This window comes from Chiloscyllium punctatum, chromosome 6 (assembly GCF_047496795.1).
Source record: "Chiloscyllium punctatum isolate Juve2018m chromosome 6, sChiPun1.3, whole genome shotgun sequence".
Lineage (NCBI taxonomy): Eukaryota > Metazoa > Chordata > Chondrichthyes > Orectolobiformes > Hemiscylliidae > Chiloscyllium > Chiloscyllium punctatum.
In genome coordinates, this window is record NC_092744.1 from 42,800,789 (window position 1) to 42,814,327 (window position 13,539).

General features: G+C 41.9%; 1 protein-coding gene across 1 annotated transcript; it reads right to left on the reverse strand.

Annotated features, from left to right (window-relative positions):
* Positions 1-243: 243 nt before the first annotated feature.
* Positions 244-9,977, reverse strand: plaat1 (phospholipase A and acyltransferase 1). The gene is made up of 4 exons (XM_072571754.1): positions 9,686-9,977; positions 6,054-6,192; positions 2,023-2,291; positions 244-505 (listed from the first exon to the last, which is right to left on the reverse strand). The coding sequence occupies exons 2-4, from the start codon at positions 6,190-6,192 to the stop codon at positions 404-406; spliced, it is 510 nt and encodes a 169-aa protein (XP_072427855.1). The 5' UTR covers positions 9,686-9,977; the 3' UTR covers positions 244-403.
* Positions 9,978-13,539: the final 3,562 nt, after the last annotated feature.

The following is a 13,539-nucleotide window of genomic DNA, read 5'->3' on the forward strand; positions in this document are numbered from 1 at the left end:
AGCTCTACTTATAAACAAACATTTGACAACTTGGTGTTGCATATCAGCTAACAAAATTAGGTTTGCAGTGCACTATCTTATCAAATGTACAAAAATATGGAACTGCAGTGTTAATCCAGCAGTAACATTTATTAATGTGTGGAAATATTGATTAAAATTTATACAATTAAATTTTTAGGATTAACATGTTAATTTTATATAATAGAAGATTTAATAAACTTAAAATTACCATATTTTTCTCGAAAAAATAAATTAACAATTTGGCTAAAGATGGTTGAATATGAAGGTTTAAAACTTATGAAAAGATGGCAACAAATGACATGAAGTAATATTTTTGTTCAATTATTTTAGATTTGTCTCAATTTTCATATTTAATTACTTTCCCTTAATTCTTTTCCATCTTTCAATAATTTCTGTGCCTTGATCTATTTTGAAATAGTCCAACCAGTGAGAAGGCACCAGCAGCAGCCGTTACAAAGGAAATGGCACTTATAGCTCTGTTTGCCTGAGGAAACAAAAATGTATTTAACAATACATTAATAGAACTGGTCAGCTATTGTGGGAATCCATTAATTAAATAACATGCTAAAAAGTAAACATTAAAGAATCATTTCAATATATGGTGGTATCAAAACATTTTATGATAGATGCATCTACTTCAGAGCTCGCTGAGCTGCAAGGTTCATTTCCAGATGTTTCGTTACCCTACTAGGTGACATCTTCAGTGGGCCTCAGGCAAAGCAATGCTGAAAATTCCTGCTTTCTATTTATATGTTTGGGTTTCTTTGGGTTGGCAATGTCATTTCCTGTTGTGAAGTCATTTCTTGTTCCTTTTCTCAGGGGGTGGTAGATGGGGGTCTAACTCGATTGTTTATTGATAGAGTTCCAGTTGGAATGCCATGTTTCTAGGAATTCTCGTGCATGTCTCTGTTTGGCTTGTCCTAAGATGGATGTGTTGTCCCAGTCAAAGTGGTGTCCTTCCTTATTGTATGTGAGGATACCAGTGAGAGAGGGTCATGTCGTTTTGTGGCTAGTTGGCGTTCATGTATCCTGGTGGCTAGGTTTCTGCCTGTTTGTCCAATGTAGTGTTTGTTACAGTCCTTGCACGGTATTTTGTAACTGACATTAGTTTTGTTTGTTGTCTGTATAGGGGCTTTCAAGTTCATTAGCTGCTGTTTTAGTGTGTTGGTGGGTCTGTGGGCTACCATGAACAAAAACAAACCACCAGGACACATGAACACCAACTAGCCATAAAAAAAGACATGCCCCTCTCTCACAAGTATCCTCACATATGGATGAGGAAGGACACCACTTTGACTGGGACAACACATCCATCCTAGGACAAGCCAAACAAAGACACACACGAGAATTCCGAGAAGCATGGCATTCCAACCAGAACTCTATCAACAAACACATCGAGTTAGACCCCATCTACCACTCCCTGAGAAAAGGAACAGGAATTGACTTCACCACAGGAAATAACATCAGTACAGGAAATGACATCACCAACCCAAAGAAACCCAAACATATAAGTAGAAAGCAGGAATTTTCAGCATTGCTTCACCTGAGGCCCACTGAAGATGTTGCCTAGTAGGGTAAAGAAATGTCTGGAAATGAACCTTGCAGCTCAGTGAATAAACCTACATCCAAAACTTGAGCTACAAATCTTCTCAAAACTCACTTTGGAGCTATTTAGAAATTGACAGGCATCATTTTATCAAATGCTTACTAATATCATTTCTTTGTGAATTAATGAGCATTTTGTTCATGTACAGTTTTCAATGTGATACCCATTCAGGAATAGCAATTTTTTGGCAAAGTTAATTTCGGCCATTCCTTTGTGTTTGCACAAATCTGAAGGTGTGGAGTAAAGAACCCAAAGGAAACTGGCATCAGCAATGATTCTTACATCAGTCTGAGTTCTGCACCTTACATCTGTCTTCTTAGCTGAAGTGAGTATATCATATTGGCATTGTACAAAATAATCATACATGCGATAGGCTTTTCAAACAACTTTCGTACCTGATCAGATACACCCTCACCATAACGAAGTAAAGTGACAAAATGTTCACAGTTATTTCCAAGCAAATCATACGACACTTCCTGACCAATCAGAAATTCTGCTCGCTTAACAATTTCATCAACTGGTAAAGGTGTGTGTTTGTCATCATATTTGTTGTTTATTTTGAAAGTGTCTTGCCCAACAACATCTTTAAGTAGTTGCATTTTTGCCATTGCTTTCCTGCTGAAAACTGACTTTGCACTAGTGAATGATGCAGCTGGTCCCTCCTCTGTTGAATGAAAAGAGAGACTTAGTAAGAGAGTAAGATTGCTTTAGTTCAGGAAGAAGACTGCAGCCTTCTAAGGTCCCCATTAATCTTCTTATTTTAACATATTTTAAACATTACAGTATATTTGTTAAATAAAAATGCTACAATATAATTTACTGTAACAATGTAAACTTTTCCAATGTCAATACAGTTATTGATCTATTCGAAATACCTGCTTTGGAATATGGTATCTGTGTTTGGTCCATACACATAGCTACGATTGTTTAAACTGCCTTGAACTCTTTGTTGTCTTTTTGTGATGTTTTATAACAATCAGCTGCAGAGATTCAAAGGATAGAATTTTACACGGGTCTGAGCGGCAGGGGCTTTGGGGAGGTGTATGGCACAATCGAGCGACATGTGCAGTAAGACCCACCCCGATGTGAGATCTTTTTACTCCACCTTGATGCTTTTCACAAGCATAGTTATGAAATTCTTGCTAGGCAGAGGCGAGATGCACACTGACCAAGATAAACACTTGATAAACACTTGGTTAACGTCACGATTCTCCCCATTAATCTTTATCCTACCAAATTTGTCAAACAAGCTGGATGTTGAGAAAATTCAACATGGAAAACAGAGCAGGTACCTGAATAAATCAGCTCACTGTTTACTCCAAATGAGCTCTGTGTTGGACACTAGGCAGCAACATTTCAGGGCACGGTCCATGGGTACCAGATGCATTGACCTTGATCTACAGAAATTAGAATCTGCCAACCCATCATGATCATATTGGCACCTCTGATGCATAGACAGGCCATACACAAGGCACAGATGTTCAGTGCAGAGCACACTACCAACTAGCACTGAGATGGGTGGCAGCAGGGTTACATTTATATGCATGAATGGGCATTTGGCTCAAGAACTGGACCAGGCCACATCTAAGGGCTGCTTGCTTACTCTCTTTATGCTCATTCAGTTTTGTGCTAGCCTGAATTCTCGCATAATCCATGCCAAGTTTTGGCTTGCCTTTTCATGTCTTGTCTTGCATTGCCAGTTGGCACATTAACACTTCAGGCAGAGTCAAACGCTTTAACCACTGATGTTTAAAGGGCTGTTTAGCACAGATATACAGATTACTTGTCAGTGCTGAACAGTCCTTTGGGGGGTTTGAGTGGGGTTTGTTGAGGTGGGGAAGCATTTTGATGAAGGACACACAGAGACTACAGCACGTGCCAACTGCCTGTGTGGCAAGTGTGTGTTCATTTAATCAACCAGCCATATCGGAAATTGGTGGGTGATAGTTCTCACTCCAGTCAAGGGGAGCTGTTGGTCCCCTTGGGAGACAGTCGAGGGCACAGTTGTGTATGAAGCTCAATTATTGGGTCTCCACCAAAGTGACCTCATGTAAGTATAATGATTGTCTGTGCAGAATGCAATGTGAGCTTCAGGGTTTGATGTGGGTGTCAGGTTGAAAGGGTGGGGTTGGGTTATAGTCCCTTTTCACTGACATGTGGTATCACTCAGTCAGCATGGCACCCACAACACTTCCAACAGCTAAGAAAGCCTTTGTTTCTTCTGCTCCCAAATTAGGTATTTTCCAGCAAGAATGATGGGCCCTGCTACTGGTAGCATGTTGCTGTCTACCTAAGAAGGTGAAGGCGGATGCAGGAAGGCCAGAGCTGACAGCAAGACCTGGAGCAGTAGCAGGTTTGTCAGGACGATGAGGAGCTCCCTGCTCAGGGAGCGGTCACTTCCGGAGGGGGCATGGGGTGCCCAGGAGACCCTGAGCTTTTCCATTACCTATCAATTCCATCTCAAGAAGTACAACTATCTAGTGCAGCCTTTGTTCATTTCTGTTGTCTTTTCCTTTCTGTAAATAAAACTCATGTTTGTGTTTCTATTTGTCCAACTGCTTGCATCTACATCATGTTCCCTTACTAAACAATGCCACAATGCAAATCTACAGTGGGGAGAGGGCCGCACTGACATAGAGAGAGTGTTCAGACAAGATATAACTAAGGACAGGTAACTTGTGTAGCATGGTTAAACAGCTATTAAGATGGAGAGTGAGGTGTTATGGGCAGTTTAGCTGCTGTGTCATGACATTACTAGTGAGTGGTAATGTGGGATTTGCAACACTTGGCACAGCAGCCTTTCAAAGATGGCATGGGTGCAAGGGCTGCTGGTCTTTGGGTGGATATCCCCTGAGTGATGCATTGTTCTGGGAATAGCCTCTGGTAAGACAGTATAGAAATCAGATGTGAGAGACAGTTTGGGAGGGAAGGGTGGGGTTGACAGGTAATTGATGTGCGAGTTTGGCAAAATACAGTGAGAGAACACACGAGGCCTTGCAGTAATAAAACCTCCAAAACAAATCGATGCAACTTGGAAAAAAGTTTTTAAAAAGTAGACTTGCTTCACCTATTCTTCTATTGATTTGTTTATTCTTTAACCTCAGTCAACTCCATGCTAAAACTGAGCTGTCGTGTCATTTCTCATTATATTTGCACCAGGTTTTCAAATCACTGCCAGGCTCTTCAATTCCGCATACAAGAAATTTGGCCTGTCCTTGAATGTTGCCAAAACCAACACAAGGTCTAAATATTTCACTTCACAAATACATTAGAGGGACTCTGAAATATCGTCAACACTTCCTCTCCCTTGTCAGTCACCTCTCTCATTAAAATCACCATTGAAGAAAGGGGTCAACACCAGATCAGCTGCACCAGCCTTCTGTAAACTATGGCAGTACATGCTTGACAGCAAAAACATCCTCATGTCAACAAAAGTCCTGGTGTACAGAGCAATTGGCATCACCATATTCCTTTACAGCCATTCGACCTGAAATGTGAGGACCAGAAACACATAAGAGCATAGAGGAATCCTGTCAGCAATGTCTCCACTGCATCCACCATATTCAAACTGGGGACCAATAAACAAACACTAGTGTTCATTTTGGATTCAACTCCACATTCATTCATACAAACCTCCTACAACATCGATTACAATGAATTGGATGCAGTGTTCAGATGGCAAAAAAGCATCTCACACAACCAGGTCGTATTTCTGCAACTTTCAAATGGCCAGTGTCTTGGGAGCAAGGGGTCAGAGATAATGTTACATAGACATTCTGAAGCTTTTCTTGAGGTAAAAAAACAAATTGACATTAATGACTGCCAGGATCTTGCTACCAATAGTTCAAAATAGCAACAATTTGTTTTTCGAGCTGCATCGTGCTTTGAGTCACAGCAATGTAACAAGGAGGCAGAGCGGCAACAGAGTAGGAAGGAAAAAAAGTAAATCTGAGAACAGATCCTACACCTCGTGGGACACCCTGCACCACGTACTCAAAAATCTGTGGGTTTAAAATTAGCCTGTTCAGTCTCATGAAGACCCACAGCAGATGTTTGTGGCTAAGTACATGCAATTCTCAAATCAAGGAACAACAATTAAGTTGAGATAGGAAAATATGTGTGGTATGTCTTAGTGTTATTGAAGTCTTTGCTCCCACAATGTGCTTAAATCTATTGAGGTAACTGGCCTCACAGTTTGGAGTTGACTCAGGCAAGAACTGAACAAAGGGTTAAATGGGGGTTATAGCATAAGGATGGTTGGAGTGGAATCTGATGTTAGTGTTTAAATTGTGTGTCTTTATTCAGATCACAGAAAATTTAAGAATCCAGACAATATAGCACTTAAATGACACTTTCAACTAACGGTACTTTGAGAACAAAAACAAAGGTTGTACCGTACTAATTTTTTCGGATGCATTTATCTTACCTAAAGGTGCTACATTTATAACATAGCCATCTCCCAGATAAAGAGCCCAATGCTGATATGCAGGTCTAAATATTTCAATTAAGTCCCCAGGTTGGGGATCCCCAGAGTATTCCACACTAAAGTGGTCATTAGAAGCCATCTGAAACAGAAAACATGCATTAAAGCTGTTATTTAAAAAAACATACATTTAAAAGTACTCTGCACAACTGATCAGAGTTTTCACATGTATAATAATTTCCTGAGAGCTGCTATTAAATCATTTTGGACAAACATTCCAAATCTGGCTAAATAACAAAAAAAACTTTTGCAAGTCTGGAATATCAAACACTTTGTGGATCATTCTCCATCTTAAGAAAAAGCCCATAACAGTGGGCTAATGGTTGAAACTAATACTTGGATTGAACTCAGTATTTTATTTGAATGCTGGGCTGGCTTGCTGAGCATTTGCACCACTTTCTGAACATATTCTCTTTAAACAGTAGAGAATGGGAGAAGCCTGACTCAGCACACAGAGAGAGTCAGGAAGCTGTATGCTGATAACTATAGAAAGGAAAGCTGATAGAGAGTTTGACATTAACTGGCCTAGAAAGTTTTGTGGTGAATGCATGCTAAATAATGAGGTGTCATTACCTAGTAAGTCTTCAGGGAATAAGAACTGACCAGGAATGCATTTTCTTACTGAGGAAAAATAAGTTATAAAAGGACATGCTTTATGACTCATAACATATCTGTTGTCTGGGCTTTGCTTTGAGGAATATTTCAGTACCTGAGCTGGTTGAACATCCAGTTAATTTCTGCATCTTTTAGCTGGCAATTGGCTAACTAAAAAAGCGTATGTTTTACTGTCACATTTAGGTACCAATTTATTTTGGTTTACCATTCCAAATACACTGGAGTTTCATTTTTCAATTCTTCAAGTGATTTGGGGCAAAGCTAGTATGTGTTGCCATCAATAACTGATGCTGAGAAACTGAGTTATCTGTTTAACTATTGAATGGTCTGTTTGACCATTTCAAAGAACAGTCAAGACACTCACAAAGCTGTGGCTCAGGTATCACAGATAGGATAGACAGGGAAAATAAATCTGGTTCATTTATAAAACGTTGGAAGTGACATGGGTCAGAATCTTATGGAAGACGTGGAGCCTTTGTCAGCTCGTGATGCTGATCCATGCTGACTCCTTAAGGCATGGACTTTTGCATCTAAAAACCAGTCAGACATTGCTGAGGCAAATGGTGGGCTGTTGCCTGGAATTAGGCTTGAAAGGTCACTGGACTGCCAGACAGACTGCCAACTAATATGAGGCCAGTGGCTCTTACACTCAGCAGCATCACAGAGAAATCCAAGGCTGCTAAGAACACCCAGGATCAAAGTGTAAGGTAAGTGAGTTGTGGATGAAGATCTTTCTAAGAAGATGGTGTGAGAGGATCCAAAGTAAAGAGTGGGTGCTAGCATCCCTTGTCCTATGTCCAGTCGCTCAATCAGGATTTGATTGCCTTTGATCAAGGTGTACCCACCCAAGCTGACAGTATTCTAGCTCAGATTCACCTGCTGGGCACACGATATGGTTATAGGCATGTCTGCCAGCAGCTGAGTTAATCACTACAGGGGAAGAATGAGGCTATTAAATGGTCCTTAATTGGCCACTTAAGTCCTCAAAGTTTGACCTTCCTATTTGCCCCTCACTTAATTTGAGTGGAGGTGAGAAGGTGGTGGGTGCAGGTAACGCCGGCACCCCGTCCATTTAAGTGGCCACTTCCAGGACCACAAAATTTTATTCATGGGTATCATTACTGAAGCTAGCATTTTATCTCACATTAAAATTTCCTAAGTGCTGTGATGAGGTTTGAACATCACTAGCTGAGAACTGCTGCATTTACAAACTCTATAACATCCCATTATGTTACCATTCCAAAGTAGTTTAATTGGTTGACTGGCTGTGATGTATTATGTTGTATTGGTCCAATCCTTACTAAGGTGAACACAGATATCTTGCATTGTCATCCTTGTCCCCAGCACCTGAGACATGGTAATCCTCAGACTGAACTCACCACTAGTTGTCTTTCTCAGTTGAAAGAACAGCCCTATGGGACGATGGTTCCCAATACTGAGAGTGGCTTGGAGATCCACTCTTTACAACATATCTCTGCCTTTTATTTCCTTATTTTCATTATGCATGTTGTTGTTGATTGAAATATAGCATGACATTATTTGATCTTTTGTATTCAGAAGTGCAAATTTTCATAACAAAAGACAACTTCTAACATTGTTTATCACAAATTCAAATGTATACAAAACATGTCAAGCTGATCATGACCAACTATCAAAATACTCAGAATCTATTTTAAAATTCACTGTGTGTCATTCACAACAATCCACATTGTTGTTGTTTGTTCAATCACCTACCTTTCTGTCTTCCTACCATAGTTCCTCAAATGCCTTTTGTTTCCTTGGGAATTTTGATATGGATCCCTCTATGTCTCCAAATAATTTATGATAAATTATAATATTCAATTAAGAATAATGCACAAAGTGCGTTCCTAAATTTAAGGGCTCAAGATGTTTTAGGGGCAGCACAGTGGCTGACTGGTTTGCACAGCTGCCACAGAGTGCTATAAGACCATAAGACTATAAGACATAGGAGCGGAAGTAAGGCCATTCGGCCCATCGAGTCCACTCCGCCATTTAATCACGGCTGATGGGCATATCAACTCCACTTACCCTCATTCTCCCTGTAGCCCTTAATTCCTTGTGACATCAAGAATTTATCAATCTCTGCCTTGATGACATTTAGCGTCCAGGCCTCCCACTGCACTCCACAGCAATGAATTCCACAGCCCACCACGGACCCAAGTTCTATTCTAGCTTCCCACAACTGCCTTGTGTGGAGTTTGTGCATTCGCCAGGTGTCTGCATAGATTCCCTCTGAGTTTTCTGGTTTCCTCCCACAATCCAAAAATGTACAGGTTAGGTGGATTGGCCATGGGAAACAGTGTCAAGGGATATGCAGGCTGCGTGGATTAGGCTTGGGAAATGCAGGGTTACAGGGTAGGGTGGGTGCGGGTGAGATGATCTTTGGAGGGCCGAATGGCCTGCTTCCACACTGTCGGGTTTCTGCGATTTCTAATTTGTCGCCATGCATGTCACTGTATATCAAAACTTGTAGGTCGGTTCAACTCCATTCAAATAAAATTTATACACTTGGAATATTGTGAAACTCAAACGTAAAAGATACATTTCTCGACTGCTGGCGTTTCAGTTTAATATGCTCAATAATAAATATCGATGAGCATTTTTATGATTAAATATTGCTGATCGCAGTGCAACTCCTGCCAATTCAAAACTCCGGTTATAGCTGTAACCTGATATGGTATTAAGCGGTTCCTCGACGTTTCAAAATTAAATAAGATTCATAATCGTTAACAGTCCGAATGCATCAATTTAGGTGAAAGCTCAAGAACAACACTTCGTCAAAACAAGTTAATGAACCGAACGATCCAGGCGCTATTCATTCGCAGACAACTGCCATGAGGATTACTGGTTTGGAAACAGCTCCAGATTTAGTTCCGCCTGATAACATGCTTGGTAGCGTTTGCCAATCAAGGAATATATGATTTACGAAACCGACTTACTCTTGTGATCTGAACATCCCAGACCGCTGTTTGGCGCTGGTCCTGTTAAAGGCAGATGTTACTGTCCAGGCGCAACACCATTCCTGAAGATTTAAAGCAGCCTGAAACCTGCGTGTAGATCAAACCAAGGATTGCACCAGTGGTATTGCTGTGTGGGCTGAGGGCTGTCACTCTCTGTATTGTTATGGTAATTTCACATGAACGCGCGAAGCGTTGTCACTTCCCCTGAACTGCCTTTTTGTTCTGGAATTCCATTCATTCATCAACACAACAAAGGCGAAATCTGGGGATTTTCTGGTTTTGTTCACATGTATGTAATAATGTCATACAGGAGGTCAGATGCGTCACTCTCGCCTCAGCAACTATTTTTAGCCTTTTGCTCCCAGTAAGCCCATGTTTCTATCCTGGAAGAGCAATGCGTTTATTGGACAATCTAAACTCGGTCTCTCGGAACAGCCTCCAGCTTTTCATTTTAGCTCACACACGCTTTGAAGCTGAAGTCAACATACATGACAGGGATGTTTCATTTAAATATTAATAACAATTATAAACACCTGGAACGCAAAATAATAAAAGATGTTCACTCATCTTCTCTCCCCCACCCCACTTTCTTCTTGTACTGCAATCTTGTACTCTTTTATTGATTTTAACGCCACTTGAACGCAAAACATTTAGTGCACATAGGGACTTCCATCCAAGTATGCGTTGTGGGGCGGTAAGGTGGTTCATTTGTTGCTCACAGCACCAGGGATCCGGGTTCGATTCCAGCCTCAGTTACTGTCTGTGTGGGGTTTGCACATTCTCCCCGTGTCTGCGTGGGTTTCCTCCCACACAGCTCGTGTCTCCAGGAGATAACACACCTGTAGTTAAAAGAGGTTAATATTACCAAATTGACTTGTAAAAGGCAGCTTGTTTGTTTGTTGTTTTCCCATCTTTATGGTTGTTTGCATAAAGGACAAGATGCTACAAACGTCCAAGATTGTTTTAACCCAGACTATAAAGAGGTGCATACAGACAATTCATCAAGTCTGATTTCCACTCAGTGCCTCAATGACCTAGGCACCAACGTGCAGATGGACTAATTGACCTTGCATTTGTTTTAATAACAGATATGACACACCTCAGGCAGGTGGAATGTGGATTTTCTGACCTGGAGGCTAGGACTCCACCACTGTGCTACGAGACCCTATTTATTTTGCCTTGAAATTTTATGTATTAGTCTGTGGACTGAAAGGTGATATTGATGGCACATGAAAAATAAAAACAGAAATATATATTTGTGAGTTATCAGAAATGTGATATCAAATTCAAATATTAATTTAAAGATTGACTTCATTTCCTGGACAATAATTCTATCTCATATATGGGAATAAGATTGACTATCCTTGATATTAAGGCAGCATTTAGATTAGCATGGCATCAAGGAGCTTTGGCAATATTGAAGTCAATGGGAATCAAGAGGAAAGTTTTCCACTGGTTGGAAGCATGCCAAGTACAGCAACTCCTCAAATACGACAGCAGATCATGGTAATATACATTGTGACCTGTACAATGTACAGGTATATGCTGACAAGTGATAAGCAACATTCATGCATTATTATTACAAGACCAAGGCAGTGACCATCTCCAACATCTCATCTTGACATTAAATGCCATTTCCATTGCTGAGCCTTCTGTTAACCTTCTGAGGATTACCATTGACCAGAAACTAGACTGAATCCACCATATAAATACTGTGTCCATGAGATCAGGTCAGTGTTTGGGAATACTGATGTGTGTAATCCAGCTACTGACTATCCAAAGCCTGTCTACGATCCACAAGGCCCAAGTTAGCATGGTGTACTGTAAACTTGCCTGGATGAGTGCAAAATGATCAATAGCATTAGTGATTTCTCAGATACTGAAATAGCCTTTGCCAATATGCAGCAAAATCTGGATATGATTCAGGCTTGGGTTGATAAGTGGCAAGTCATACTCACAGGGCGATCGAATCAACACGGACTCCCACAGCTACCGAGACTACACCTCCTCCCACCCTGCCCCCTGTAAGAACGCCATCCCATATTCCCAATTCCTTTGTCTCCGCCGCATCTGCTCCCAGGAGGAACAGTTCCAATACCGTACAACCCAGATGGCCTCCTTCTTCAAAGACCGCAATTCTCCCCCAGACGTGATCGACGATGCCCTCCACCACATCTCCTCCACTTCCCCCTCCTCGCCCTTGAGCCCCGCCCCTCCAATTGCCACTAGGACAGAACCTCACTGGTCCTCACCTACCACCCCACCAACTTCCATATACATCGTATCATCCGTCGTCATTTCCGCCACCTCCAAACTGACCCCACCACCAGGGATATATTTCCCTCCCCTCCCCTATCAGCGTTCCGAAAAGACCACTCCCTCCGTGACTCCCTCGTCAGGTCCACACTCCCCACCAACCCAACCTCCACTCCCGGCACCTTCCGCTGCAACCGCAAGAAATGCAAAACTTGCACCCACACCTCCCCCCTTACTTCCATCCAAGGCCCCAAGGGATCCTTCCATATCTGCCACAAATTCACCTGCACCTCCACAAAACATCATTTACTGCATCCGCTGCACCCGATTTGGCCTCCTCTATATTGGGGACACAGGCCGCCTACTTGCGGAACATTTCAGAAAACACCTCTGGGACACCTGGACCAACCAATCCAACCACCCCATGGCTCAACACTTCAACTCCCCCTCCCACTCCACCAAGGACATGCAGGTCCTTGGACTCCTCCATCGCCAGACCATAGCAACATGACGGCTGGAGGAAGAGCACCTCACCTTCCGCCTAGGAACCCTCCAACCACAAGGGATGAACTCAGATTTCTCCAGTTTCCTCATTTCCCCTCCCCCCACCTTGTCTCAGTCAAATCCCTCGAACTCAGCACCGCCTTCCTAACCTGCAATCTTCTTCCTGACCTCTCCGCCCCCCACTCCCACTCCGGCCTATCACCCTCACCTAGACCTCTTTCCACCTATCGTATTCCCAATGCCCCTCCCCCAAGTCCCTCCTCCCTACCTTTTATCTTAGCCTGCTGGACACACTTTCCTCATTCCTGAAGAAGGGCTCATGCCCGAAACATCGATTTTCCTGCTCCTTGGATGCTGCCTGACCTGCTGCGCTTTTCCAGCAACACATTTCCAGCTCACACCACACAAGTGCCAGGCAATGGCCATCTCCAACAGGAGAGAATCTAACAATTACTCCTTGACACTCAGGGCATTACCAAGTGCTTAATGGCATGCAGACCAAAGCAGTTGTTCAGCAACATATCCAACAACTTAAATGTTGAAGTTCTGAAGCTTGAGTTCTGAACAAAGGTCACTGGACATGAAATGTTAGCTCTGACTTCTCTTCACAAAATCTGCCCAACCTGCTGAATTTTTCCAGCAATTTCTGTTTTGGTTTTGTTTCTGATTTCAAGCATCCATGGCTCTTTTGGTTTTTTGACTTAAGTGTTTATTTTCTCCACCATCATACACTGGCAAACATACATGTAGGAGATATTCTGCATCAATTCTCTAAGGCTCCTTCAACAGCACTGGCCAAATCTGTGTTCCTGAGTATCTAGATGGACAAGGGCAACAGAAACATAGGATTATTGCCACCTGCAAGTTTCCCTGTGACTTGTGCCTCTCAGCCACATATTATCCTGTTATGGAACTATTTTGCTATTTCTTCATTGTTGTTTGGTTAAAATCCTGAAAATTTCAATAACAACAGCACTTTGGTTGCCCCTGCACTGGAGATATCTCAGTGGTTCATGAAGGTGGCTTACCACCACCTTATCAACTGCAACTGAGGATGAGCAACAAATATTGTC